The 27,970-nt window shown below is 39.1% G+C and overlaps 1 protein-coding gene across 1 annotated transcript; it reads left to right on the forward strand.

Moving 5' to 3' along the window:
* adamts15a (ADAM metallopeptidase with thrombospondin type 1 motif, 15a) lies at nucleotides 1–27,592 on the forward strand. The gene is made up of 8 exons (XM_056457913.1): nucleotides 1–1,241; nucleotides 16,125–16,257; nucleotides 17,708–17,875; nucleotides 19,311–19,597; nucleotides 20,946–21,123; nucleotides 21,254–21,429; nucleotides 24,673–24,848; nucleotides 26,474–27,592. The coding sequence occupies exons 1-8, from the start codon at nucleotides 303–305 to the stop codon at nucleotides 27,291–27,293; spliced, it is 2,877 nt and encodes a 958-aa protein (XP_056313888.1). The 5' UTR covers nucleotides 1–302; the 3' UTR covers nucleotides 27,294–27,592.
* Nucleotides 27,593–27,970: the final 378 nt, after the last annotated feature.

Genomic DNA, 27,970 nt, shown 5'->3' on the forward strand with positions numbered 1-27,970 from the left:
GTAGTTGCGGGCTTAACTGAGAGGAATACCCAATGAGCGCACTCGAGCACCTCCCCAAAATCTTCTGATTACAAGCGCTAGATGTTTACACATGACGCGCGAGCATAAAGGCGACAGATGAGCACAGCCGCTTCAATATACAGGTACAAGAGAGAGATGGATAACAGACCGGCGGATTTCACACTTTGTGGACGCGCAAAGACAACATTGTAGTGCAGCAGCATCCTGGATTATTCTTGCATTCACATCTCACTGTGTCAATTTTGCGCTTTACAAATCAAACCCATTTCAAGCGCATAAACATGTTTTTGTTGCTAAGGTCAGTTCTTCTTGTAAACGTATTCTACGCTCAATGGGGAATGGTGAATTCAATGCAGAGCCAGTTATGCGTGCCCATCAGAATGGATCATGTAAAGAACAGTTTAGTAGATGCTGAGGACAATATTTTGCCGCACAAGGTTGTATTTAAAATAAGTGCGTTTGAACAAGATTTTGTACTCGAATTGCAGTCGGACTCCAGCTTCATTGCTCCAGGTTTCTCAGCGCGCACAGACTCAGCTGCGCGCAATTCCGCGCACGGTGAAGATCTGAGCCGGTGTTTTTATGCCGGTGAGGTGAATTCAGATTCCTATTCCTACGCTGCGCTCAGCTTGTGCAAGGGGCTCCAGGGCGCATTCGGATACGACGGCTGGGAATATTTCATCAAGCCGGCTTTTAACGATACAGACCGAGACAACGAAGCCGCGCATGTCATCAGACGCAGATCTAACGCCGATCTGAGTGGAAACTCCACGTCAAGGTGCGGCGTGGACAGCAATGCGACTCAAACCGTTGCACAGTCCCTGGCTAAGTTTAAACACCTGAAGGAACAACACATGACTAACGTCACTATGTCATTTCTGAGAAACCGCTCGAAAAGATTCGTCTCCATTCCGCGTTATGTAGAGACATTAGTGGTTGCCGATGAATCCATGGCCAAATTCCACGGTGACGACCTCAAGCATTATGTGCTGACCTTAATGTCTGTGGCGGCGAAGCTTTACAAGCACCCCACCATTCTCAACTCCATCAACATCGTGGTTGTCAAGTTTATGGTGATTAACGAGGAAGAGAAAGGACCCAAGGTTTCCGGGAACGCGGCGATGACCCTGCGTAACTTCTGCACCTGGCAGAAGAAGCTGAACAAAAACAATGACAAGCATCCGGAGTACTGGGATACGGCGATCCTCTTCACTAAACAGGTAAGGTGTAAAGCGCGGTTCCACCATAGGGGGCAGCATGAGAATCAGAGAATGATCCGGCTAATGTATCTGGTGGTAATTATATCAAGATGGTTTGCAACATGAAACAAAACTGCACACCAGACAGGCGACTGCAATTTACTTACCCAATAATCAAACCAATTTAGACATGATTTATGATGACATTGTAATAACAGCTTTTAAATCTGAAGGTGCGCTTCATACACATAAATATGCTGTTTTAATCATGTGTTTGTGGGTAAACAAATGCACAATGGGATGATGTAATAAAACTAAAACGGCTTGAATGGGGTTTTCTCCGAAAGAGGTAACATCTGAACACATGTTTGTGTATTAAGCTCAGTTAGATGCTGAAATATGTCTTGTGTCTCACAGAGTAATGGGCAGGCTGCAACAAGAGCAGGCTCTCCTGTTAACCTGGACTTGCCATGGGCTTCCCATCATGTTTATAAGTGTTGTTAAGGTCATGGGTCAGGCCTGCCTTGAAGCTACTGGTACAGTTTGTATTGGCACTGAGAGTAGGAATGTGTGCTCTGAATCAGCAAAGATATAATTTAAGTTAGCAGAATAATATGCAGATCTCATTGAACATTTGGAGTGTTTTATATTAACAACAGTATCTTGATGCGGATCTTGAACAAAATCGAGATCACATCTTGGCATGTCTGACAAGCCAAACAGACTTTACAAGTTCATTCAAAGATAAAAAATAAATAAATAAATATATAAATAAATACATATATATATATATATATATATATATATATATATATATATATATATATATATATATATATATATATATATATATATATATATATATATATATATATATATATATATATAATAATTTGACTATTTACTCAGCCTCTCAATGAATCTATGTCAATTTCTTACTGTTATGGGACACAAAATGGGAAAAATATCTTGGCCACTCTTTTTCATGGTGTTAACATTAATGTGTATGGGTGCTGTCAATCTCTAAATATGACAAAAAAGATGTGATCAGTGTTGCCAGATATAGCTGACTTTTCCAGCACAAAAGCGGTCCAAAACCTGCCAAAAAGCACAAAAAATTGCCAAAATATTAGATAAATATTTTATTTAATTTAAATTTATTAATAAATTTTTTTGGCTTAGTCCCTTTGTTAATCAGGGGTCGCCACAGCAGAATGAACCGCCAACTTATCCAGCACATGTTTTACGCAGTGGATGCCCTTCCAGCTGCAAACCATCACTGGGAATCACCTATACACACTCATCCACACAAATACAATACGGACAATTTAGGTTACCCAATTCCCCTATACTGCATGTCTTTGAATTTTGGGGTAAACCGGAGCACCAGGAGGAAACCCATGCAAACACGGGGAGAACATGCAAACTCCACACAGAAACGCCAACTGACCCAGCCGAGGCTTAAACCAACGGCCTTCTTGCTGTGAGGTGACAGCACTACCTACTGCGCCACTGCGCCACTTCAATCATAATTGATTTAAATTGAAATTAACCTAGTTACTTTACCTGTCATAATTTTTTACCATGCAGCAACCAACGCCAGCGGTGACAGAACCACAACAACCGGATCACATCGAAACTGCCCCTCTTTCACCCACACACTGCACTGAATGTTGTGTAGATTATGCTAACTATTATAGTACAGTTTTACATTCAAAATGGGGTATAAATTAGTCCTATTTGGCATTTTACATTATTTTCAGCATAATTAGGTGGTGCTTGTCAATTAAACAACACTTATATGTTTGTCCTTGCTGTCAATTGCGAAAAAAACGAGCGATAAAAGTGTCACGATAAACTACGTTTAACTGCAACCGCAGCGTGATGCACGTGCACGCAAAGGAGAGTCAGATTTGTCCGTGGATTTTGATACAACTTTCCTTCCCCTCCTCTTGGGCTCACACAGTTTGCGCTATGCACTGGTTACTACTAACTGAATGGAGTAGGAGCAAAAAGTGACCTATTATAATTTTACAGAACTTTTGCCATAGGCAGGATTTTCCAGTGAGTCTGTAATGAAGACTGGAATGATAACCATGCAGTATTCTGATATTACTGGTTATCAAACCTGCTAAATGAACCCTCCTCAACATCACACCTTGCCCTCATTTAAACCCACTGCAGTATTAAAGCATCTCCTCTAAATGGAGCATTCACTTCAGCCCTGCTATCAGCTGTTTATCAGTTACACTGAGCAGGGCAGTATTAACACAAAGCTTAGTCTCCGAGGTTAACGTTTTACTCACACATCTGTAAACTCCTACTTTGCACCGACTCACCCTTACTAACTCACATGAACTCATTTGAGGCTGTCAGCTGTTTTTCAGGAACTCTCATATGTGTGAAAACATATCCAGCTCCAAGCACGCCAGATGAGCGCAACCATTGTGTGCTTTGGTAATCTGCTGCAGTTACACATGACCTGAGCTGGACATCCAGACCAGTCGTGTCTGCCTAGTCTGGATGACAGCTGTGGTGAATCATTCTGAGGGGAGTAAATGTTTTATTGTTTCTTCTCCAAAGGGAACTTATGAAGCATTTTAGCAAGAGAGCACAGTTACTCCCAACATTCTTCCACTCATTATGTTCATTACTCCCTGTGGACAGAGGGAGATTGTCGGGTTTCTCCATGCTCTGCTCGGATAAATCGAGTAGAATTGGAGAGGAGTTAGACTTGTGCATCTGCTAACCTACATAAAAGAGGAACTTTCCAACCTGAGTACGGTGACATAATGTAAGGCTGCATAAATAAAAGTGAAGGAAAAAAAAAAGATGAATAAATGAAAAAGATAAATGAAAGAATAGGTCGTACTGTAAATGAGCAGTATAATAGGAATACAGTTTTGAACATAGACATATTTAGCAGATATGAACGTGTAGATTCTCCTTGAAGATTTGGCCAGATTCTGATACCCACCTGCTGACTGTAGTAATGATTTTGGCAATTCCACAAACACAAGTTGTAACACAAACTGCTGTTTGAATGATTTATCAGTGAAATATCAGCATATTTGTGTGATTGCTGCTGTAATACCTCAAAAACAAGTGTTGTAAATATCAAACAATGTTTAATATTCATGATGCCTCATTCACACCAGCAGTGACTTTGTAGCTGTCTGTCGCTCTGGGTGGCGACCTGCTGCAAACAGGTCTGTGTAAGTCTACAGCAAGAAGAATACAACCAGCCTCTGAGTGAGCTGAGAGAGGATTACATTAGCTCCTCTGGTGTTTTGTCACGTCGCTCGACACGGCCACCTGGTCGCCAACGGTCGGTGTTGCTCGCATAGACGGAGGTCGCCAGAAGTCGATCACTCTCTGTTGAAATGTCGCTTGTTGCTTTGCCGCTGCGAGTCGCTCGTAGTGTGAATGAGGTTTGACTTAGGATTGGGGAGGCTTCTACTCAATCAGGAACATTACCCTGAATAATCATAACATTCATTTTTTCATTCATTTTCTTTTCGGCTTAGTCCCTTAATTAATCTGGGGTCACCACAGCGGAATGAACCACCAACTTATCCAGCATTTGTTTTACACAGCGGATGCCTGTCTAGCTGCAACTCATCACTGGGAAACATCCACACACACACACACACACACTATAGACAATTTTAGCTCACCCAATTCATCTATACCATGTGTTTTTGGACTTGTGGGGGAAACTCCACACAGAAATGCCATTTGACCCAGCCGGGGCTTGAACCAGCAACCTTCTTGCTGTGAGGTGATTGTGCTACCCACTGCACCACCGTGCAGCCTTAATTATAATAATACAACACAACTACGTTTTTTTAAATATAATGATTTTTCAGGGTTTTTTTTACCTTTAATTTGAATAGGATAGTGCAGGTTACAGACAGGAAAGTATTGGAAGCAGAGAGAGGGGGAGGGTCAGCAAAGGACCTCAAGCCGGAATTGAACTAGTGAGCACCATGGTGCTATATGTCGGTGCACTTAACCACTAGGCTATTGGGACTGACCACAACTAAGTATTTTTGGACAAAAAGTCCAAAGTTCTCAAAAACAAGAACAAGCCAAAGTAGTTAGAGTGCAAATCTGGTTGAAGGCAAGCCTTCAAACTTAAGCCTAAAAAAAGTAATGGATAAAGCTTTAAGGTAAAGGTATACAGTTACTGTAAGTGTCGAATACATATTTTTACATTTGAAAAAACAAAAATATTATTTTATTAGAAAAGTCACTGCAACAATTTTGCGATTTGTAGCATATAGTATTTGGCAATTCTAATTAATTTTAATATGGTCTCCACAAACAGTGGCTGACTGTCACTAAAACTCTTAAGGCTGGTACACACCAAATGGATGAAAGCCAACTGAACTGAGAGTGCGTTCTGCACCTGCATGGGAGGATGTGTCTTTCTGCACACATGGATGTCAGTATCTGTTTTCTCGTTCACAACAGGAGACCAAAATGTGCGCGGGCAAAGCATAAACAAAGCAGCATTTAGTACCATTATCACAGTAATTGTCACTCACCACAGAGGGATTCGCTTCTGCAAATATGAAAGATAATCTAATAATCCATATCATTTGCAAATATTTGAGAAATGCAGCGAAATGACAGCTGGCCTCTTTGTGTTCCTTGACTTGAATTGTTTACTTGGGTACGTCATTTCACTCCGTCAAACTTGCACTCTGATTCATTGCTGACTAACCGCAATCCTTCAGCCAACAGCCAATGCCGATTCGACAGGTTGAAGTCAACAAGCTCTGACATTAACCAGACCAGAGGCGACGTGTTGAACACACCAAACCAACTAGCCGAACTGATGCTGACCGACAGACTGACAAAGCCCAATAGTCTACCATCGGCTTGGTGTGTCCCAGCCCTTAAAGAAAGTCATGTAATTTTAGTTATGAAAGGTTTCCCTCTTTCAAATTAAGACCATCTGTAATCTGGCTTAAAATCTTCAAGTGATCGCCACCAATAGCAAAGTGATTAAGTGCGCCAACAAGGCTACCTGAGTTTGATTCCTTTGCCAATCTTGTTCCCTTCCTCTCTCAACTCTACTGTCCTTTGCAATAAAGGTGAAAAACTCCTAAAAATAGTTCTAAAAAATCTTCAAGTGTAGCAAACCCAGACATTTGTTTTTAATGTGACAGTTGTTATTTTCCATTCAGTTAGAATGAATGAGGACTGAAGCTTTCAAGCTTCAAAACGAACCATAAAAGGATTATAAACGTAGTTAATATGACACTTTTATTACAAGTTTTCTAAAGCCGTATGATAAGATGCAGATTGAACAATTGTTATTCGCTCTAGTCAGAGGGAGTTCATAAGTAGAAAGTAGAATGTGAAGAAATCATTCTAATGATTCATACTGTATCTTTTCAGTCAAACCAATCCACTTCTTAATGTCAATAAGGCCTTGTGTTCTCTTTACACACCTTACACTACTGTATATATTCAGAAAACTTTAATATACACTCCATCTCATTGGCAGCAACATTTTCCCTTTGTGTTTAATGAAATGGGTTTGAAATACTTGAGGGTGAGCAATTGATGGCAGAACTCTTCCTTTAAGCAGTTTATGTCAGCAAGACTAGTGTGTACAAAAGAGGTGAAGGGAGTTTCCTACAGGACTTATATGAGACGCGCTAACGGGATGTGTCCAGTTTCGCGGGGAGCTTCCCCTAACCACAGGCCCAGCTGGGAGCGATCTGACACTTTACCCCTCTTTCTCCTCGCATTCCCTTCAGTCTGTTTCTCATTACAAATATTTAATGAGGGAGAGGCTGAGGGTGGTGCAAGCAGGAGAAGATAGAGAGCGCAAACCTAAGTGCCTGCTATGTCCAGGCCCACCTGCTGTAGAGATTCAGTCCCAGCTGCATTCTGAGAATAAAAACACATCTCTTTTTCCTGTTGTGACCTCATTTTTTGAGGTCAAATGATGTATTGGCATTAAAACCAGCAGCGGATTAGCATAGGTATTTTTAATCACCAATTAAATATTATGGCTGCAAATGTATTTTTTAAGAAGCACATTGTGTTGCAAGAAACAAGAAAAGTCCCAAAATGAATCACAGTTGGCCAGTCATGCAAAATTGCAGCAGTTTGTGTTTAATAAAAACCAGAGCATGAATTGTATCTAGGCCACTGATGCAAGAGAGAAACTGAGAGGCATGCTATGGCAACATAAAACGTAACCATTACAATAGTGACATAAGACGGATTTACAAAGCTTTACATGCAACTGCAGCATTCGAACTGTAGTTTACATCATGCACATGTTGTTAGAGAAGCAGTTAGAGGAACTTGAGGCTATCTGCACACTGTCGCCTAAAGCAATATAGCATTAAGTTAACAGAATTACAAGTCTTTTAAAGACTTCTAAAGAATCCGATGAGATACAATAGCTAGCCTTACTGAAAATGTTATGTGTTTATGTCAAATTCAATCTATTTTTATGTTTCTTTATGTGTACATTTTAAATATATCCACATAAATCTCACATTATGTTGAACATTATTGTTATTTCATAATAGATCTTTAAGTTATAAATTTCGGTGATTGGTAACAGCAAGTCGCTTGACGAATTTGACTCATACGTTCATCATAGTAACAGAAATGCACATCTGTAGAGTATTTGTGTTTGCTAAATACAGCCTTAATCAAGGAGTTTAATCACTTTCTAAAACACTAATGAAAAGTTCAAGATTTATATTGTTAATAGCTACTCTAATGTTAGTTACATGTAGTACTGTATTTTATTACACCTTCGTATTCCTTACTAGTACCGCCTTCAGAACTCCCTTAATCCTTCATGGCATAGACTCAACAAGGTACTGGAAATATTCCTCAGAGATTTTGGTCCATATAGACATGACAGCATCACACAGTTTCTGCAGATTTGTCAGCTGCACATCCATGATGTGAATCTCCTGTTCCTCCACATCGCAAAGGTGCTCTGTTGGATTGAGATCTTTTCAAGAAACTAGTCTAAGATTATTCGTGATTTATGACATGGTGTGGTATCCTGCTGGAAGTAGCCATCAGAAGATGGGTACACTCTGGTCATAAAGAGATGGACATGGTCAGCAACAATTCTCAGGTAGGCTGTGGCGTTGACACGATGCTCAATGGGTCTTAATGGGCCTAAAGTGTGCCAAGAAAATATACCCTCACACCATTACACCACCACCAGCATGAACCTTTGATACATGTTGTTGATGCCAAATTCTGACCTTACCATCTGAATGTTGCAGCAGAAATCGAGACTCATCAGACCAGGAAACGTTTTTCCAATCTTCTATTGTCAAATTTTGGTGAGCCTGTGCAAATTGTAGCCTCAGTTTCCTGTTCTTAGCTGACAGGAGTGGCATCTGATGTGGTCTTCTGCTGCTGTTGCACATCCACCTTAAGGTTCGATGTGTTGTGTGTTCAGAGATATTCTTCTGAATACCTCGGGCTATTCTTCTCTGACCTCTGGCATCAACAAGGCATTTGTCTCCACAGAACTGCCGCTCACTGGATATTTTCTCTTTTTTTTGATCATTCTTTGGAAACCCTTGAGATGGTTGTGCGTGAAAACCCCAGTAGATCAGCAGTTTCTGAAATACTCAGACCAGCCTATCTGGCACCAACAAGCCATGCCACGTTCAAAGTCACTTAAATCACCTTTCTTCCCTATTCTGATGCTCAGTTTGAACAGCAGCAAATCGTCTTGACCATGTCGACATGCCCAAATGAATTGAGTTGCTGTCATGTGATTGGTTGATTAGAAATTTGCGTTAATGAGCAGTTGGACAGGTTTATCTAATAAAGTGGCCGGTGAGTGTATATATTACAATTTTAAAGATGAAAAAATATATTTTTGTGAGGTTATTTGATTCGTCATTTAATTAAGCTATTGTAATTATCTTTAATTATCTTTAAAGGGATATTTCACTCCAATAATGAAAATTCTGTCATCATTTTCTCACCCTCCACTTACCAGTAGCCACTAGCCAGGTTTCCAGATGAAGTGAATCTTTTCAAAGCACACAAAAATTGAGAATGCAAACTAGGTGGATTTCCATTAGGTTGCTAGAGCGGCTGACTATAGTATTGGTAACCTAGCAACGAAACATTAAACAAAGCAAGCAGGATGGAGACAACTGATTAGTCATGTGGGTGTAATCTTTGCTACATCACAGTTTAGTCTGGAAATACATTTCCATTTCTCATTATTCACATTGATCCATTTTTGCACAAGTCCAAATACAACTCAATTGTGCGTAAAAACGTTTTTGCTGATTTTTTTATTTGAAATTCTGAATTTCCATCACTTGTTTCTCATGTGATATTTCTAAATGCGCATTAACACAGGGTGATGGAAACTCAGCTGACATCTATGGTATTGTTTTAATAGTACGGATGTCAATGGCTACCAGTTTCCAACATTTCCAACATCTTCTTCTGTGTTCACCAAAAAAAAGAAAATCCTCATAAATATTTGGAATCACTTGAGGGTGAGTAAAAGTTAAGTAAATTTTCATTTTTGGGTGTACTATCCCTTTAAAAGTCCAAGTTTGAGCCATCGCAACCTTTTATCTTTTGCATGATATTCTGTACTGAAACGCATTACTCACACAGATAGCACCAGCAACCACAGACATCTATCTTAGACACACAAGAAGTCTTTAAACATTTTTTTGTGAAATACATCACTGCTAGATCTGTTGCAAAAGCTGCCAGCATCAAACGCTAGCTGGCAAACAAAACGTAACCAACAGCTTTGGGCTACATAGGCACATCTCCTATTTTTATATAACGGCATATTTGGTTTGAAAATGATCACTAGCTTGGAGCTTGTTGACTGCCATGTGAGCTTGTTTTTGCAGTTGATGTGGTTCTCAAGTTCATCACATGGCACAATCCAAGAGACACTGTTCATTGCTTTTTGGGCAATGGTGGAACGGAAAAAAGATAAAAAAAAAGATGAGGAAAACTAAAGACATCAAATAATAGTTGACTAATAGTGCAATCGTTTCAAGAAACGTCTCATTTTTCTAATATTGCAGTACTACAACTTCTGCAGTTTAAATGGCAGTGTGGCCTGTATTTAATTATGTGCTTGTTTGCACAGACACTCTGCTGGAAGTGAACATCTACCCGGGTGGCTAACTATATAACCACTACCGCCCTGCAGGGCTAGTGTTAGATAGTTTATCAGAGAAAGTACAACAATGATATAGATAGAAAGTGTGAAGAAAGGCAAGAGTTAGGGAGAGAGGGAACGGAGAAAATGAGAGAGAGAAGAGAGAGAGAGAGAGAGAGAGAGAGAGAGAGAGAGAGAGAGAGAGAGAGAGAGAGAGAGAGCAATGCACATATGGAACAGTTTGGATTTTATAAAGGCATAATGAAAGTCGTATGTTTGCGATGTTGGTTGCCAATTGGGTCAGCGCTGCTTGTGGAGAATATGGGTGAGTTTCTCCCCCTGTTTTAGGATAAAGAGATTTCTGACCAAACATAGAGAATGGATCACTAACAATGGACAGATAAGTTACCTGAAATGACTTGAAAGTCTCTACTCTTATTCCTTATCTACCGTTGTGGGTGCACAAGTCTATTAACTAAAACAGATCCTGAAACAAGTCTAATTCTCTTTCCTCCACCTGGAAAAAACAGATGGCTAGAATCCATTAAAAGGAACCATAGCTTATTTTATTACCAAAGCATGACAAGAGGCACAGAGAAAACCTGCAAATTATTGCAAATGAACATACACAAACAGTCAGAGATGAACTGCTGGTGATATGTGAATAAGACACACGGTGCTTCAAAATTGGATTATTTATTATTCATTCATTCATTTTCTTTTAGCTTTGTCCTTTATTTATCAGGGGTTGCCACAGTGGAATAAACCACCAACTAGTGTGGCATTTGTTTTACGCAGCTGATGCCCTTCCAGCTGCCACCCAGTACTGGGAAACACACATTCACTCCCATTCACACACGCACTGATACACTAAAGCCAATTTAGTTTAATCAATTCACCTATATGTCTTTGGACTGTGGGGGAAACTGGAGAACCTGAAGGAAACCCACACAAATATGGGCCCAGCTGTGGCTCAAACCAGCGACCTTCTTGCTGTGAGGCGACAGTGCTAACCACTGAGCCACCATGCTGCCTGGATTATTTATTATTTGAATTTAAAAGTTGAGTTTCTTTCATTGTTGAACACAAAGGAAGACATAATGAAGACTGTTGGGGAAAAACTGTCATACTTTTTGTCCCTACTATGGATGTCAATGACTGCTTTTTTCTAACATTTGTTCAAACAGAAGAAATAAAATTAGAAAGGCTTAGAAACACTTGAGTGTGATGAAATGAGAAATTTAAAACTGTCCCTTCAGTCAGTAGGCATTTCAGTGTGGAGTTTGCATGTTCTCCCTGCGTTCGCGTGGTTTCCCCCACAGTCCAAAGACATGCGGTACAGGTGAATTGGGTAGGCTAAATTTTCCATAGTGTATGAGTGTGAGTGAGTGTGTATAGATGTTTCCCGGAGATGGGTTGCGGCTGGAAGGGTATCCGCTGCGTAAAACATGTGCTGGATAAGTTGGTGGTTCATTCCGCTGTGGCTACCTCGGATTAATAAAGGGACTAAGCCAAAAAGAAAATGAATGAATGAATTGAAGAATCCCCCCTTCCACCCCTACTCCTCCACCTTTCCGTCTATAGGGTGGCACGGTGGCCCAGTGGTTAGCATTGTTGCCTCACAGCAAGAACGTCACTGGTTCAAACCCTTGACAGGTCAGCTGTCGTTTCTGTGTGGAGTTGACATTTTCTTCCCGCGCTTGCGTGGATTTCCCCCGGGTTCTCCAATTTCCTCGCACAGTTAAAAACAATGTGTTATAAGTGAATTGCTCAATCTAAATTAACATTATAGTCGAACTCTTAACCAGCAGTATATCTCTACATAGCAAATTACAAAGGGGGGGAGGGGGGGTTCAAGGTAGGTTCTCGAGACCTACCTGAACCTACCTGAGCACAAACTCCCCTCTCGCCCTGGGAGGAAGCGGGAGGGAGGGACCCCTGCGCTCAAGGGTCTTCTGAGCTCAGAGCTTTCTCCCAGGACAGCATGCCAAACAAGCTTTGTAATCAATCATCAGCTAAGTGTGAACTCTTTAAAATTAAGCAACATGATTTACTTCTAAACATTCAAATCACACAAAATCTGCTGAAACTTACGTCTAGTCCAAGCCCCTCACAGAGAATTTTCAGTCTATATCGATCGCTGATTTGGCTCCTGTACTAGTAGGCGGGGCTTTATTCACCATATGACCGGTACACTTTTCCCCATTCAAAACTACACGAGTGACATGTCTTGTATATTCTATAGTCTTGGAAACTATAAGGCTATATAGCTCAATGAAAATATGGTATGTATTAAATATGGTGTCATTTTTTTGATATGATGTATGTTTTGATACATATTATGTTTATTTTTTTAAAGTATTATTTTTTTTTAATTAAAAGGGGTAGATAGATAGGCTAGATAGGATACAGCTGCGGATACAAACATCAATATAGCCTCATTTTTGTAACACTGTATAACAATAATTTTTATTTTTACAGTACTGTGACTGTTGAGTTTAGGGTTGGGGTATCAGTAGGCAGTAGTCAATAAAATACAATAAATGGGAAATTTAATGTATAACATAAAAAAATCTCGTTAACTTCCGGCCGCAACCATAGCTGATCTATCAACAACTGCTAAAAGGCCCTGTTTAACTCAAACGTAAAGAATTAAAAGAGTTTCTATCATCTATGCTTTAATATTTATAGAAATTTTAAGTATGGCTGGGTCAAGTAATTAAATTACCTAATGAGTAAATAAAATACGTTTAAGACATTGTAATTAGAAAATACTTTTAAATACATTTTAATGATGTAATTAGTCATTTATAATTAATAGCTATTTGAAGTAACTCACATAACAATGGTTACGGTGCTTTGGTTAAGACCAAAGTAATAACTTAAATACCAAAACTGCACAACCACAACTGTTCAAGATCTTGATAATCCAATCAGCACCCTGCCTGCTTTCAGATGGTTTGTGTATGCTTGTAACTACAGCAGAGTGGCTCGTTTAAGTGCTAATGTGAAGTTAAAAAAACCTTGTGCATAAAGCAGCTGGTGTTGAGGCAGTGTTGGCTGGAGAGATTTCGAAAGAGAGGTCACACCTTTCCTGTTACATGCATTCGTGGGATGAAGCCATGATGCCTTCATTTAATAATAGGTTATAACAGGCAACATTGCAGTGTTTTTATTCTTAGAGTGTACTCAGGTCTCAGAGTGAGTCATTTCACTCAACGGCTTTTTCTGCTGGATGCCATTTTTGCACAGTGGTGTTTGTTTCACACATTATTTAATGTGAAGTTTTACATTTGTTACCTATCCCGGAGATGATTTGTCATGCTACATTTCGACTGAAGGGAATACACTTCCAACCACTTTGTTTGTGGCAGATGCCTTAGTGTAAAAGGAAAGGATTTAGACCTGGTTTTCATGTTTGATCAAGGGAGGAATTGTCAAAAAAAATTCAACTCAACTTTGTTTATGATTAGCCCCATGATGATTCTTGGGAGTTAACAGCTGGATTCTCACACATTAAGAAATGCAGAGGGGATATGAGAACTAGGTCAAACAAACCAAAAAGAAAAAAAAATGTGAGGGAGATTGTGAGAGATGTTAATAGAAGAAAAGAAACAACCCTTTCTTGCATGTCTCAGACCAACTTTTTCATCCTTATTAAATTTACAATGTATATAAGATGCATAATAGTGTATGTCAAACAGACTTAAGACTTCAGCTTAGACAAATCAAATGTAAAAATTGTTCAAAGCTGTCAGAGCCTTTGAGTTTCTGAGATGTTTTTGAGCATTAAATGAGTTGTTCATGGTCTCTCTCGATTGTGGTGAAGCTACTGTTCCTTTTAAGTGTTTTGTGGCCAGACAGAAACTCTGCTTTTAATGCTAAGGTTATGACCGCAGTCAGTGCTAGTCTTTTTTTGGGGCTTGGGGTAGGGTGCTGCACCGTGGGATAAGGTTGACCAACAAACCTGCTATTATGATGTTGAATCAGTCGGGCTCAACAGATATTTTGAGCAAATCCACTTTAAACTGTGGTAACACAATATAGGTCAGTCGGAAATTCTTCTGGATGGAGATACTGCACTTTACACCAACACAAATTAGAGATATTTTGGGTATCTGAAATATTTCCATGTCAGTCAAAAGCACATTCTTTTAGCCTTTTACCATTTTTTGCTTCTTTCTTTTTGCTAGTTATGCTAGCTGGATTTTTAAGTTGTATTTACATGTATGTTGTTTGAATTTAAACTTTGAACTCACCTAAACTTAGTTAATATAACTTCAATAATTAAATTTAGGCTAAATGTTAAAAAAAATGTATAAAAAAATGACACTAACATTTACTTAAATATGTGATCCCCAATTGACAATTATACCTAAAACTTTCCATTGATTGGTTTGTTTTGATAAAACAGTATTTGACACAATACAACTTCTTGGAAATCTGAAAGTACCAAAAAAAATCTAAATATTGAGATAACCACCTTTAAAGTTGTCCAAAAATAAGTTCTTAGCAATCCATATTGCTAATGAAAAAATTAAGTTTTGACACTAGTGATAGGAAGTTAGTGATGAGTCCCGCTCATCGAAAGGAACATCTTTTTCCGAGTGATTTCGCTCAATTTGCCAAAATATTATTCAAATGTTAAAAGTTGCTTACAAAAGCATCTACAAAGGTGGATCGCACTACATAGAAGCAGGGCCGTGTAAAGGGGGGTGGCCCGGTGGCTAGAGCTACTGCCCCAACCAACCCCCCCAAAATATTATTCAAATGTTACGAGTTGCTTACAAACACATCTACAAAGGTTGATCACACTACATAGAAGCAGCCCCCCCCTACTTAGTGTGATTCCCGCAGTGTGATTTTCACGGCCGCCACCATAGTCCTTTGCCTACAGCAGCAGTTCAGCTTGCTCTGCCCCTGTGAGCACCTGCCCATTTAAGAGTCTGTGCACGGCACTGCACACAAGTCAAAACCATCATTAGTCTATGATGGTATTTTTGTCTCTTTGCTCAGCTCACCTCTTCATGTTTTCAAATTTGAGTGGCTTGTTCTGGTGACACTGACAGTCACATATAATCTTAACCAATGCACACAGTCTGAGCCGGAAGGGCGCATGATTAGTTCACCTTTTGTGTCTTTGGGTTTTTGAATCATTTGTTCATCACGTGACGGCATGTAAAGAGATGACTCAATTTTTTTTCCTGCTCTAAATGCATATGATTGGCTTCTGCCTTTCACTTATTGAAAGAACAACTCAAACCGAGGACTCAGGAGATGAACTTGATCAAATCCTTTTCCTGCTCTAAATGCATATGATTGGCTTCTGTCTTCAAACCCGATAAACTCTTCATGACTCAAACCCGATAGAAGACTCAAATGAACGAAACCACCTGCACAAATGTGCGCATGCACGGATGAACTAATCACTCCATGAGAGGATTCATCATTCCCAAATCACATTTAAGATTCGTTCAAAATGAACAAATCGTTCAGCAACGACCCAACACTCTCTGATACATTTATGATAGGAAATGTCCAAAATGTGTTCATGGAACATGATCATTACTTAACATTCTAATGATTTTAGGCATAAAATAAAATTTGACTCGTACAGTGTTTTGTTAGATTTTCCTACAAATATACGTGCAACTTAAGACTGATTTAGTGGACCAGAGTCACATATGGGTATGTGTAATATGTACTGCCAACAATGATGACAACTATTTGTTTATGTTTTACTGATCTAGGACCTGTGCGGATCCTCGACGTGCGACACACTGGGTATGGCAGATGTTGGCACCATGTGTGATCCCAAAAGAAGCTGTTCTGTGATTGAAGATGATGGCTTGCCATCTGCCTTCACTACTGCCCATGAGCTTGGTAAGTGTAAACAGATGTACAAAACACAACAGTTGGGTTCTGGCAGTTAAAATCCCATTCATTTTCTCCATTGAGAAATTGATTTTTAACGACAACATATAAACCTTTCAAGAAAGACCTACAGTTTCAGGATTGCTAAACAGTGATGTATGCTTCTGTAGAAGCTGTCAGCGAGCTTGCATTAAAAGAAGAAGAAAAAAATTAATCAGTGGCAACCATAAACCATGGCTCTTCTCAGAAAGATCAATATTTAGTATAAGCCTCAGATGTTTAGCCAATGGTAAAAAAGGGGGAAAACACATCAAACTTCCCACCCGATTGGCAAAATTGTGTGTTGCAAGCTTTAATGGTCCAACTGTATCACAAACTATTCTAGACTTTTTTTGCAAAAGTTTCACCTGTTTAAAAGTGTGATCACTTTGTGAATCGAGCATTCTACATGTTCTGACTGTAGACCCCTGACTGTCTGCTACTTATTCCCATGCCGTTGAATATAAGTGACTTTGTTGCCAAGCTAATTATTGCTAACAAAAACATAACTTTCCCATAGTAAAACAACTTTACTTCAGGCATGATCATAAGTCTAGTTACCAAAAAGATCATCTTTTTTGGCTAATGACTTTAGAGAATAGGAAGACAGACAGGCAAAGCTTAATCTAATATCTCAATAAAAGTTTTCAATGTAAACACAGTATGACGTGACAATATGACGACTTGGTCGAAATAACTGCTATGGCCGCTCTAGTAGTTATACAATTCTAATAGTGCCAGTGTAAAACCCCATTCGAATGTTCTCTCCCAACACAGACATGAATCTCCAGTAACAAACCTATTGAACTTAAACACTACAAACTGAACTACACTGTTCCTATTTACTGTGACCTTTTATGTGAACTGCTTTGACACAATCTACATTGTATAAGCGCTATACAAATAAAGGTGAATTGAATTGAATTGAATTGAATTGTCATTTATTAGACTTGAAGGTGCTAAAGTCTCATTACTGAACACTTGCCAACCAGACTAAATATGTGGGGATAAAACCAGTCATTTCAGTATCCAAAATCGTTTAGAGAGTCTCCACAACAATCTCCCTGAGGTGATGTTCACTCAGTTCAGATTAGCCCGGTGGAGCAGCTGAGGATAGATAAGCTCTATTGAAGTGGTTTGTTTCCCCGTAGGAAGCCTCATAGGCGGTTTTGCAAACGTTTCCTCCAAGGCCAGGGAGGAAATGTGGGGAGTTGTTGGAGGTATTGTAAAAGTGACTCAGCATAGCTGTGGTGCATTTGCTGACAGGAAAATTGCATTGGAATAATTCTCAAGTAAAAATCTAAACCTACATTTGAATAATTCCAAGAGATGGTGCCTTCACACCAGAATGGAGTGCTGACATATTTTGTTTGTCTCTTGTCATTTCTAATTTCTTTTCTGTCGTTCCTCTCTGCTACAGGACATGTCTTCAATATGCCACATGATAATGTTAAGGCATGTGAGGAGGTTTTTGGAAAGCTGCAGGACAATCACATGATGTCCCCCACTCTAATCCGAATCAATCGCACCAGTCCTTGGTCCCCATGCAGTGCTGCTATTATCACAGACTACCTGGACAGTGGACATGGTAAGTCAAAGAAAGCCATACTGTAGAGATATGAACCTACACTGGTCTCATGGTTCAGTCATCATTCCATCGATTCAGTTTAATTCGATATCTTGGTGCATTGACAATGCTTTCCATACACAATTTTATATTTTACTTCACAGCACAAGAATTCTTGTATTAAATTGTATAATTTTTAAATACATTTTATATGTCTTTTTGTAATACAATCTTGTTCTTTAATACAAGCAGTCAAATATATGAACTGTATCTTTCATTTTACCTGCTGAAAGAAAACACTCTGCATCAAACAAAACTCAAGTAAATGCACAGAACAGCATGAGCACTTATAGCAAATAAACAAATTTAAATATTATCCCGCTTTTTGAGCATTGTCGAGGGAGTTGTTAAATGACTATGATTGGTCACATGCTCAACAGAAAGGGCTGTGATTGGCTCTAACGCTCTGGCGCTGTTCACCGATAAGTGACACTGATAAACGGACAAGGTGATCACTGCTGATTTCTGCGACATAGCGCATATGAGATAAATTGCGGTGCACTGAAGAAACAATTAATTTTGACACCCCTACCATACTGTGCATTTCTTGTATGCCTACAATTTTGGCTGTTACATTTCAGAAGCCTAAGAATGTATTGGTATTTTTACAGTAGGTCAAAAGGCCCATTGAACTAGATCCGCGTAAATGCAATTGTATTTTAATTGTTTCAGAATAATAAAATATCTTTAGTAATTCCATGTGAAAGTTAAGAAAATGTTAAATTTCTCACTCAATTAATTGATCGAAATGAAATTCATTGAACTTCAGAAACCAAATCATGAAATAATCATGACAAAAATTACAACCTTGCAATGTTTTACTGCATTTATTACCAAATAAATGCAGCCTTGCTGAGCGTAAAAACATTTTCTAAATTTTTCCAAACGTTTTTTTTTTCCGATGGCAGCATGCTTAGGCATATACAGAGTGATGATGAGTGTTGTTGCTTTCTGAAAAGCAGCTTTCAAAGAAATAGACACCTCAAGGTCAGCTCACATTGCAGCTTCCAACAATTCTGTGATCTGAATTTATGTTAAAACAGCCTGGCAACTGACGTCACTGTTTGACTGCACTGTTTCTGTGAAGGTTTACAGTGGGGTCACTGGGGGATTCAGAACTCCTCTCAGGACTGGTATTTGCCCTCTGTAGACTAAGACATATGTATATATACAAACTTACACTTCTGATAAACAAAAATCTAAAGTAAATATATCATGCCCACATTCCAGTCATCTTGTCAAACTTTAGTTTCTTGCAGCAAGAAACCATACTTACTGTATATTTCAATAAAACCGTTGTGGGAACAGGTTATACGAGTACCAAAAAGTCTTTAAATTGCTGTGAAAAAAGCTGTATAAGACTAACTTTTTGTTTATAACTTTTTAATTTTAACAGGCGATTGCCTGCTGGATCAACCGGAGAAACCATTAGCTCTTCCAGACGTACTTCCCGGTGCATCGTATGGTTTAGAGCGGCAATGTGAACTTGCCTTCGGTGCTGGATCAAAGCCATGCCCGTTCATGCAGGCACCATGTCAGCGCTTATGGTGTACAGGGAAGACCCGCGGGCAACTGGTGTGCCAGACACGACACTTTCCATGGGCAGATGGAACCAGCTGTGGGGATGGACAGCTCTGCATGCGTGGAACATGCATAGACAAACAGGAGCTCGCCAAAACTAAGGTAACTTCACACATCTCTGATAGTAGCGTTGCAATACCACACAGTAATACAGCTGGTCAGGATGCTCTCAACCACACAGCTATTGTTTGTTCATGTTAGTAAATGCATTAACTAATACAACCTAATTGTAAAGTGTTACTAAATTATCTGTCAACTTAGACTTGACACATGGCAGAGAATTAGGTTTATTCAACACAATCTCACGGCAATTCGTAACCTTTTGATTTAATGGCTAATTCGTATCAATTCGTACAATCTAATTCGTACTATTTGGTACAATTTGCTCATCACCCAATGACGGTTGGGTTTAGGGATGGGGTTAGGTGCCACGCCTCCTTTTTAAAATCATACATTTTCATACGACTGAACTTGTACGAATTCGTACGAATTAGCCATTAAACGGACAAAACGTAAAATACTTCTAGTGAGATCAGGCTTGTTTATGAAGTCTTACCTCCATGACTCATCATCCCTCTTTTTCACTTCATACAAAAAAATCTATCAAGAAGCATGCTTAGTAAGATCACCATCATATTATATAAACTTTAGTTTGGTCGACTTGCAAAACTCGCTGTGTGCTGACAACTTTGCATAAAAGGCTGTTACGCCGGTTTCACAATGCATGAGCATTTTCGATGCGCATATTCACAACCGGGACACACTGGAAGCGAGAGCAGTGTGCCAGTGTCAAGCAGAACGAGTATGGTTTTCTGCGCGCGTCTGTCAGTTTGCTTTTTTTTAAAATACATTTTTAGGGGTTTTCACCTTTAATGACAGGACAGTGGAGATTTACAGACAGGAAAGCATGGGGAGCAGAGAGAGGGGAAGGATCAGCAAAGGACCCCAAGCCAGGAATTGAACTCGGGTGGTCGCGAGCACCTGGGTGCTATATGTCGATGCACTAACCACTAGGCTATTGGCGCCGACAGTCAGTTTGCTTTTTGATCAAACTACATTGCTTCCTTCAGCATTGGCTCGGTTGCACATAGGGAATAATGTCTTTATTATGGAATTACCACTCTTAAGAAATACACTTTGCATGTAAAGTAAATAATATCTCAAAGCATTACTCAAAGCACCCAGTAAATGGGGTCTAGCGACACCCCTGCTGACATCACTGACTTGACATATCGCTGTCAGCCTGATAAATGTCTTCCGCTTGACCTGTAACTTGGTTTATTTGGCCTGTTGCTTACAGATTTTGCATGTGACCTGTGAATGTGTGAGTCCTGCTGGTAGCTCAGTCTTTTGGGCTTTAGAGTTAAATGGGGTCTTCTGTCAAGGGATGCTCTATGTTCAAAGGTTAAGTGAATTGTGACAACCCTTCCTTCCTGTTCCTGTCCAATAGGTGGATGGCAAATGGGGTAAATGGGGGCCGTTTGGTAGCTGCTCCAGAACTTGTGGAGGAGGAGTTCAGCTGTCAAAGAGAGAGTGTGACAATCCTGTGCCAGTCAACGGAGGAAAATACTGCCAAGGAGTGAGGGTCAAATACCGCTCTTGCAACCTTTCGCCATGCCCTGACACAGGTTTACAATCTTTCCAAAACATAGATACTTGTATTATTTCAAGATTGCAAATTAAATTGAAATGAATGCATACCTATAAAAAAAAAAGATTTGAAGAATGTGCTTACTTACATCTGGCCTATTTTTTTAGGCAAGAGCTATCGTGAGGAGCAGTGTGAGGCGTACAATGGGTTCAGTCTGAACACTAACCGGCTCACCTCTTCTGTGGTGTGGGTGCCCAAATATTCTGGTGTTTCGGCCAAAGATATGTGCAAGTTGATCTGCAGGGCAAACGGAACGGGCTATTTCTACGTTCTTGCACCAAAGGTAAGCAATAAAATATGTATTTTGAAATAAACTAAACATAGGGCTGCTCGATTGTGGAAAAAAATCTATCATATTTTGGTCATAATTGTAATCACGATTATTCAAAACAGCATACAGATGAAGTCAAAATTATTCACCCTCCTGTGATTTTGTTTTTTTTTAAATAAATATTTCCCAAATTATGTTTGACAGATTCAGGAATTTTTTACAGTATTTTCTTATATTTTTTCTACTAAAAAAAGAGTCATATTAGTTTTATTTTGGCTAGAATGAAAGCAGGTTTAATATTTTTAAACTAGTTTAAGATCAATATTGTTAGCCCCCCTAAGCAATCTATTTTTTTGATTGTCTGCAGAAGAAACTATTATGTTTAGAAATGGGTTAAAAAAAACTTCTTACCATTAAACAGAAATTGGGGGGAAAATATAATAAATCACTAATAATTCAGGAGGGCTAATAATTCTGACTTCAGCTGTATATATTTATAGTTATTTTTCTTCCTGTAAATAAGGAAAGGGAAATAAATACAATAGAATACAATTATGAAAAAACAACAGTGCTTTAAGCATCTTCACTGTAAGAAAAAACTTTAATTATAGCTACAAAAGTCCTTCAGTCAAGAGCAGAGAGTGATTTTGTCCTTTTGTTGTTTGATTAATGATAAAAACAGTTGGCAGCAGGAATATTGCGCGCTGTCACTTTAAGAGCAGTACGGTTCTGATTTATGGTTTCACTTTCACTTGTCTTTTGATTCTCAACTCGTTTGTTTATTACACAAATGAGGGTTAATATGAATAATCACTAAACACCACGTTTTGACACAAATTTACATGTATTTGACCATTAAAGCGCTCACATTAAGATGACTTTAGATGTGTGTGCTCTGCTTGTATCTGAGGCTGAGCGCACACACACAAAAGCATGCGATCTCTCTTGCGCTTTTAAAAACATGAATAATTCCAATGTACATCAATGAACGATGCGCATTCCATGCTGCAAAAGTTACATTACAATACATGATTTTTAGTCATTTTCACATGAAACTGAGCTTTGCAGAGCAACAAATGTGAACAACTGGAAAGGGGCGCTATATGATGTAATAATCGTTTTATCTCGCTTAATCTTTATTCATAATCGTTAGAAGCCACAATCGAAATCAAAACCAAATTTTCGATTAATTGCACAGCACTAATTAAACAGTTATATTGTAAAATATATTGTTCAAAAAACTATAACTGTAGGTAAAAGGACAATTGGTGACTCATAAATAAGATATTCTCTCACTGAAAAGTATATTTGAGTTCATTATAGGGGATGCTAAAATATTTAAAGGATTATATAACATGTAACTATGGGCTATATATATAACATGTCAGTAGGTGTGTTAGATTATGATACAAGCTGAACCTAAGACACCATCAAATACAGCACATTTGCAATCTTGTCGTGCATGAAAGCATATGCATCCAATATCAGAACAGTTTGGAGTTATTAGACATTTATCGAAGAATTTATCGAAAGTGAAAAAGAGTCATTAAATTAAAACCATATATTATCATAGCCATGTAAGGGAAGTAGTATGTGGTTAGCGTACCTGCTGTTTCATGGCTGCTTTACACTTACGTCAGACATCGCTGCAGACTCAGTCGAGTGGTCAGGGAGAACTGATGAAAGCGAGAGGAAAGATAAGGAAGGTGAAAGGGCCTATCTTTACGAGATACAGTTGTGTGCAGACGCAACAGTTACGTCATGGCTGGTGCATGGCTAGAGGTGTGTTTGTGAGACTGACATGCTGTTTTAACCTGCATTTGACATTGAAGAAACTTTTCAGAGCTTGAACTCTAAAAGACAGCTCTGAAAGTTTGAAGAAACAGCTCTAATTGTTTCAAAACAAGCATTGCTTCACTGAAGGCACAAGACTAGACTCTGCATTCGTTCAGTATGTCTCATTTCCAATTCGAAAATGTAACTAATCCAAAACAAACTGTCAACAGTAGAGACAGAAACGACTTTGACTCATTTCTTCCTATTCACAACTAGGTCCCACACATATTGCAGCAATTAAAATCAGCCAGTGTTGCAAAATTCTAAATGGATATTTATTCAAATATAGTTGTAACCAGGGATGTGACACTGACAACAGCAGTGCGGAGCCACATGCAGGTTTAATAGTGAGGTCAGATAAGCAATGGTCAACACAGGTGCAAACAGATGTATGTAGGCAATCCATAAACGTAGTCAAAGTAACAGGCAAGAGGTCAGAAGGCAGGCGGCAGACAGGGATAAATAGATTAAAAAGGCGAGGATCAAAACACAACAAATCAGACAAGGAAACGCATTGTAATGTCACTATACAGCTAAAGCCTAGTTCACACTACAGGATTTTAAGCCTGATTTGAGCCTGATTTGAGCTTACTTCTACGTCTTTGATTGGCCAGAATCTGCGTTAACACGGACACGGGAGTAGGCTATATTAACAGGGGAACTAGCATTCTGTAACTATTAGAATTACCATACTGCTCATTCTGACCGTTTTCATATAAAACGTCATATTGTTGCATCATATTTACAATTAAAGCTTCTATTGAGATATTAAAATTAAGCTCTGAATGTCTGTCATCATATTAGGCAAAAAATGCACGCATATTTAAAGTCATAGCGAAAAGTAGCAGACATGCATGCAGTCATTTTGACCAATATGGTAATTAAAGGTAGAAATGCTCAGTTCTTTACTGTTTTGTAATTTAAAAAATAACAATGTTAGAAAGAAATACACAGATATTCAGGAAACGTCAGGGTGTTATAGATATGTTAGTTTTATTTCAAAGAGTTCTTAAATTACAAAAATTAAACTCTCTGTGTATCAATCCACTCGAAACTTGCAGATGAGTGATTGATCCGCTAATGCATCAGCTGATTGACGATGTTTTTAAATCAGTCAGGATGAGGAACATGTGTGTGTGAGCGGAGTGCAAGTATGAAGTTGTAGTCCATGAATGGCGGATTTGTATTACGCTAGCGCTTGTGAATGTTTTCCAGCGATCTATGGTGTTTAGATAGCTGGTGATCGTGACAACAGTCTACAATTCCAGTTGATTGCGTAATTGATTAAACTGATTGTGTACTTAAAGTCATCAGTACATGTCTTGTTTTGAAAAGAAAACAGATTGTAAAAAAGCAAATATAATCTCAATTATGCAGATGATTGTTTGCATTTTAACAGTTTTTCTCTGCTTTTGATAGGTTGTTGATGGTACACCTTGTTCTCCTGACTCCTCATCAGTCTGCGTCCAAGGTAAATGCATCAAGGCAGGCTGTGATGGAAAACTGGGATCCAACAAAAAGTCTGACAAGTGTGGTGTCTGTGGAGGAGATAACAAGAACTGCAAGAAGGTCTCCGGCCTATTCACCAAGCCTATGTGAGTGAAGCGAAGTCATGCAAACTTTTTGAAGTCAGCAGGTTAGGTCTGGAGCGGAGTCATAATTTACAAAAGATGGCAAATGTACTGTGACATTTAAACATAACGGAACTGGGGCCTGTTGCACCAGAAGTGGCTAAGTTAAAACGTAGGCTAGTTGTGACGTAAAGGGACACTTAGTTACAACTTACACACTACTAAATATCTTTGTGTAGCACCAGTGAACTTAGGTTCAAGAGTTCACTCTTAGCTGATGATTGATTATAAAGTGTGTTTGGCATGCTGTCCCGGAAGAGAGCCCTGACCTCATAAGACCCTCAAGCCCGTTTGAAGAGTGAGAGGGGAGTTTGAGCTCAGGTGGATCTCAAGAACTCCCCTGCTGTTTGTAGTTAATGATCAATTAGGGGTTGCTAATAAGAGATAACTACTACTAGGAGCATGTCTTGATGCCAATTTGGATTAGTCAATTAGTTTAAGTTGCATATTTTTGGATGGTGGGAGGAAACCGGGAGAAACCCACATGAGCACAGAGAGAACATGTGAACTCCAAACAGAAATGTCAGCTGGCCTGGTAGGGACTAGAACCAGTCACGTTCTTACTGTGAGGCAACAGTGGTAACCACTGGGCCGCTGTGTAGCCCATCTAGGAAAGGAGGAGGAGAAGGGGTGGAAGGGGGGATTCTTCAAAAAGAAGATGACTGTGGTATAGATATTTGGTTATTTATGGTGACTTAGAAATTATCTGATTGGTGAATCATAAATTGGCTTATGTGGGACCAGCCATGATCAATCATAAGCATGTGATCTTCTCGAAATTAGTTTATAAATAAACTTCCCTTATAAATAAATAAACTTCCCGGCTGACTTTACGGAGAGCTTACAACCTACCAACTACGGTTTGCTTTAAGAACATGTGGTGCAACCGAAGTAAGAATGAATTTAGTTACAAACTAAATTACGTTCTAGTTTAAGAAAGAACTTACGAACAGATGGTGAACCCTACCCTGGTGAGAGAACATTCTACTTTATACATTGTTACAATACAAAACCTAAGGTAATCAATGACAAAATTTAAATCTCTCTTTCCATCCGTTTGGTTTATAAATGAAATCAACAGTGGAGGGCAGGCAAGTTTTAGCAGCTATTGAACACGTGTTTGCATGTTTACAACTTAGTAAACTACGGTTGCTATGGTTACTACTATTGTTTGGTGGAAGCACATTTATTTCGAACTGTGATCAAAACTGACTGTGCGATTCACTTTTTTAGTGCACACCTTCCAACCAAGATTCAAGATTTTTTAACGGACCTTTGAATAAATAATTTTATTGCAAACCTTCCAGCCAACCAGAATTAAGAATTTCAACTAAACATTCATTTATTCATTCATTTTCTTTTCAGCTTAGTCCCCTTATTTAACTAAACATAAAATTTAAAAAAAGATACCCAACCCCAGCTGCTTGTTTGTGTGGATATCGATGTCAGTTTTCAACTGTATTTCTCAGAAATCGCTTGCTGCCATTTTAATACTGCAAATTCTCATCCTCGTTATTTGTTCTGTGGTACAGATGACATTCCAATAAATCCCAAACTCATTCAAATCTTCCTGACTTTTCTCTTCCTAGGCATGGTTACAATTTTGTGGTCATGCTTCCCATGGGATCCTCCAACATCGACATCAGGCAGCGTGGCTACAAGGGCATCACAAGCGATGACAACTATCTTGCTGTCAAAAACAGCCAGGGCAAATACCTGCTGAATGGAAACTATGTAGTTTCAGCCATGGAGAAGGATATCCTGGTGAAGGGGAGTCTGCTGCGCTATAGTGGAACGGTTGGGTCTTCAGAAACTCTACAGGCTGTGAAGCCTCTGGGTGAAGCCCTGATAATTGAAGTGCTTTCTGTGGGCCAGATGACACCTCCACGCATCCGCTATTCTTTCTACTTGCCACGGGAGAGCAAAGATAACAAGGTGCAAAAGAAAGAAGAAAAGGCACGTGCTGAAAACAGCATTCTAAGGGAAGAAGGTGAAGTCAATAAAGGTGGAAAAGAAGCAGATATTCTTAAGGACAAAATCGCACCTGCATACGTCAAAGACATCGCATCAAAACCAGGGAAGTGGGTGACAGCAGGGTGGGATGTGTGCTCGGTTACTTGCGGTAATGGACTCCAGAGAAGGATGGTGCAGTGTCTTGGGGCAGACAGTGGGCCTGGGGTGGACTGTGAGCCTAGTCAAAAACCCAGTGCTATTCGGGCATGTGGAGACCCTTGTCCTATGTGGGACGTGGGCGACTGGTCCCCCTGCTCCAAGACCTGTGGGAAGGGCTTCAAACGGCGACTGCTTCGCTGCATTACAACTGTGGGAAAGTTGCTTCCCAGGGAGAAGTGTGCGGACAAGAAGAAGCCACAGGAGCTGGACTTCTGTTCATTAGCGCCTTGTAAATAATCTGTACCTCTCTTTATTATTTCTCTACATGGACCTTCTATTTTGTCAGATTACATATTCAACAGAGAAAAGAACAAAGGTTATAGTGTATATGTTCTCATCTGCTTGACAATGGGAAAAAATTAACAGCTGTGGAAAAAAAATGACAAAAAAAGAAAATGATACAAGACTGAGGTCATGAGATAAACAGGCTTGAATACAAATGCAAATAGTACTCTACCTCTGATTATAAGCAAATTATTAAATAATCTATTAACTGTTAATCACCCAGATGAGATGAATTATATATAGTATTATTGCAAGATTAGACATACATGTTTTTATGTTTGTATATGTGAAGTATTGACAGCATCTAAAGCAGAACAAATTAAGAATGCTCTGATTATTTTACACTAAATATGAAATGATCTCTAAACAATACAGCTATGGATTAAAAGAGACCAACAATAAATTATTTACTACACTGTTAAAACCCAACCGTCAACTTTATCAAATGAAATGAGTGTAGTTAACTCAAAATTGACTGAAAGTTAGTTCTACTCATTTGAAAAGAGTTTTAAACTCAGTGTTAAAGGTAATGAGTTAGTTAAATACCTCATTGCTTCAACTTAAATGGAGTTCACAGTACTCGTATAGATTAGTTTTTAGCTCAAATGGTTTGTAGCAATCGGTTTAAT

Source organism: Danio aesculapii, chromosome 5 (assembly GCF_903798145.1).
Source record: "Danio aesculapii chromosome 5, fDanAes4.1, whole genome shotgun sequence".
NCBI lineage: Eukaryota > Metazoa > Chordata > Actinopteri > Cypriniformes > Danionidae > Danio > Danio aesculapii.

Excerpts from the sequence above, each read along its gene's own strand:
- adamts15a (XM_056457913.1), top strand. The coding sequence starts at position 303 with ATGTTTTTGTTGCTAAGGTCAGTTCTTCTTGTAAACGTATTCTACGCT. Across the intron at positions 19,598-20,945 it reads AGGAGCTCGCCAAAACTAAG|GTGGATGGCAAATGGGGTAA; the intron begins GTAACTTCACAC and ends CCTGTCCAATAG. Across the intron at positions 21,430-24,672 it reads TCTACGTTCTTGCACCAAAG|GTTGTTGATGGTACACCTTG; the intron begins GTAAGCAATAAA and ends TGCTTTTGATAG.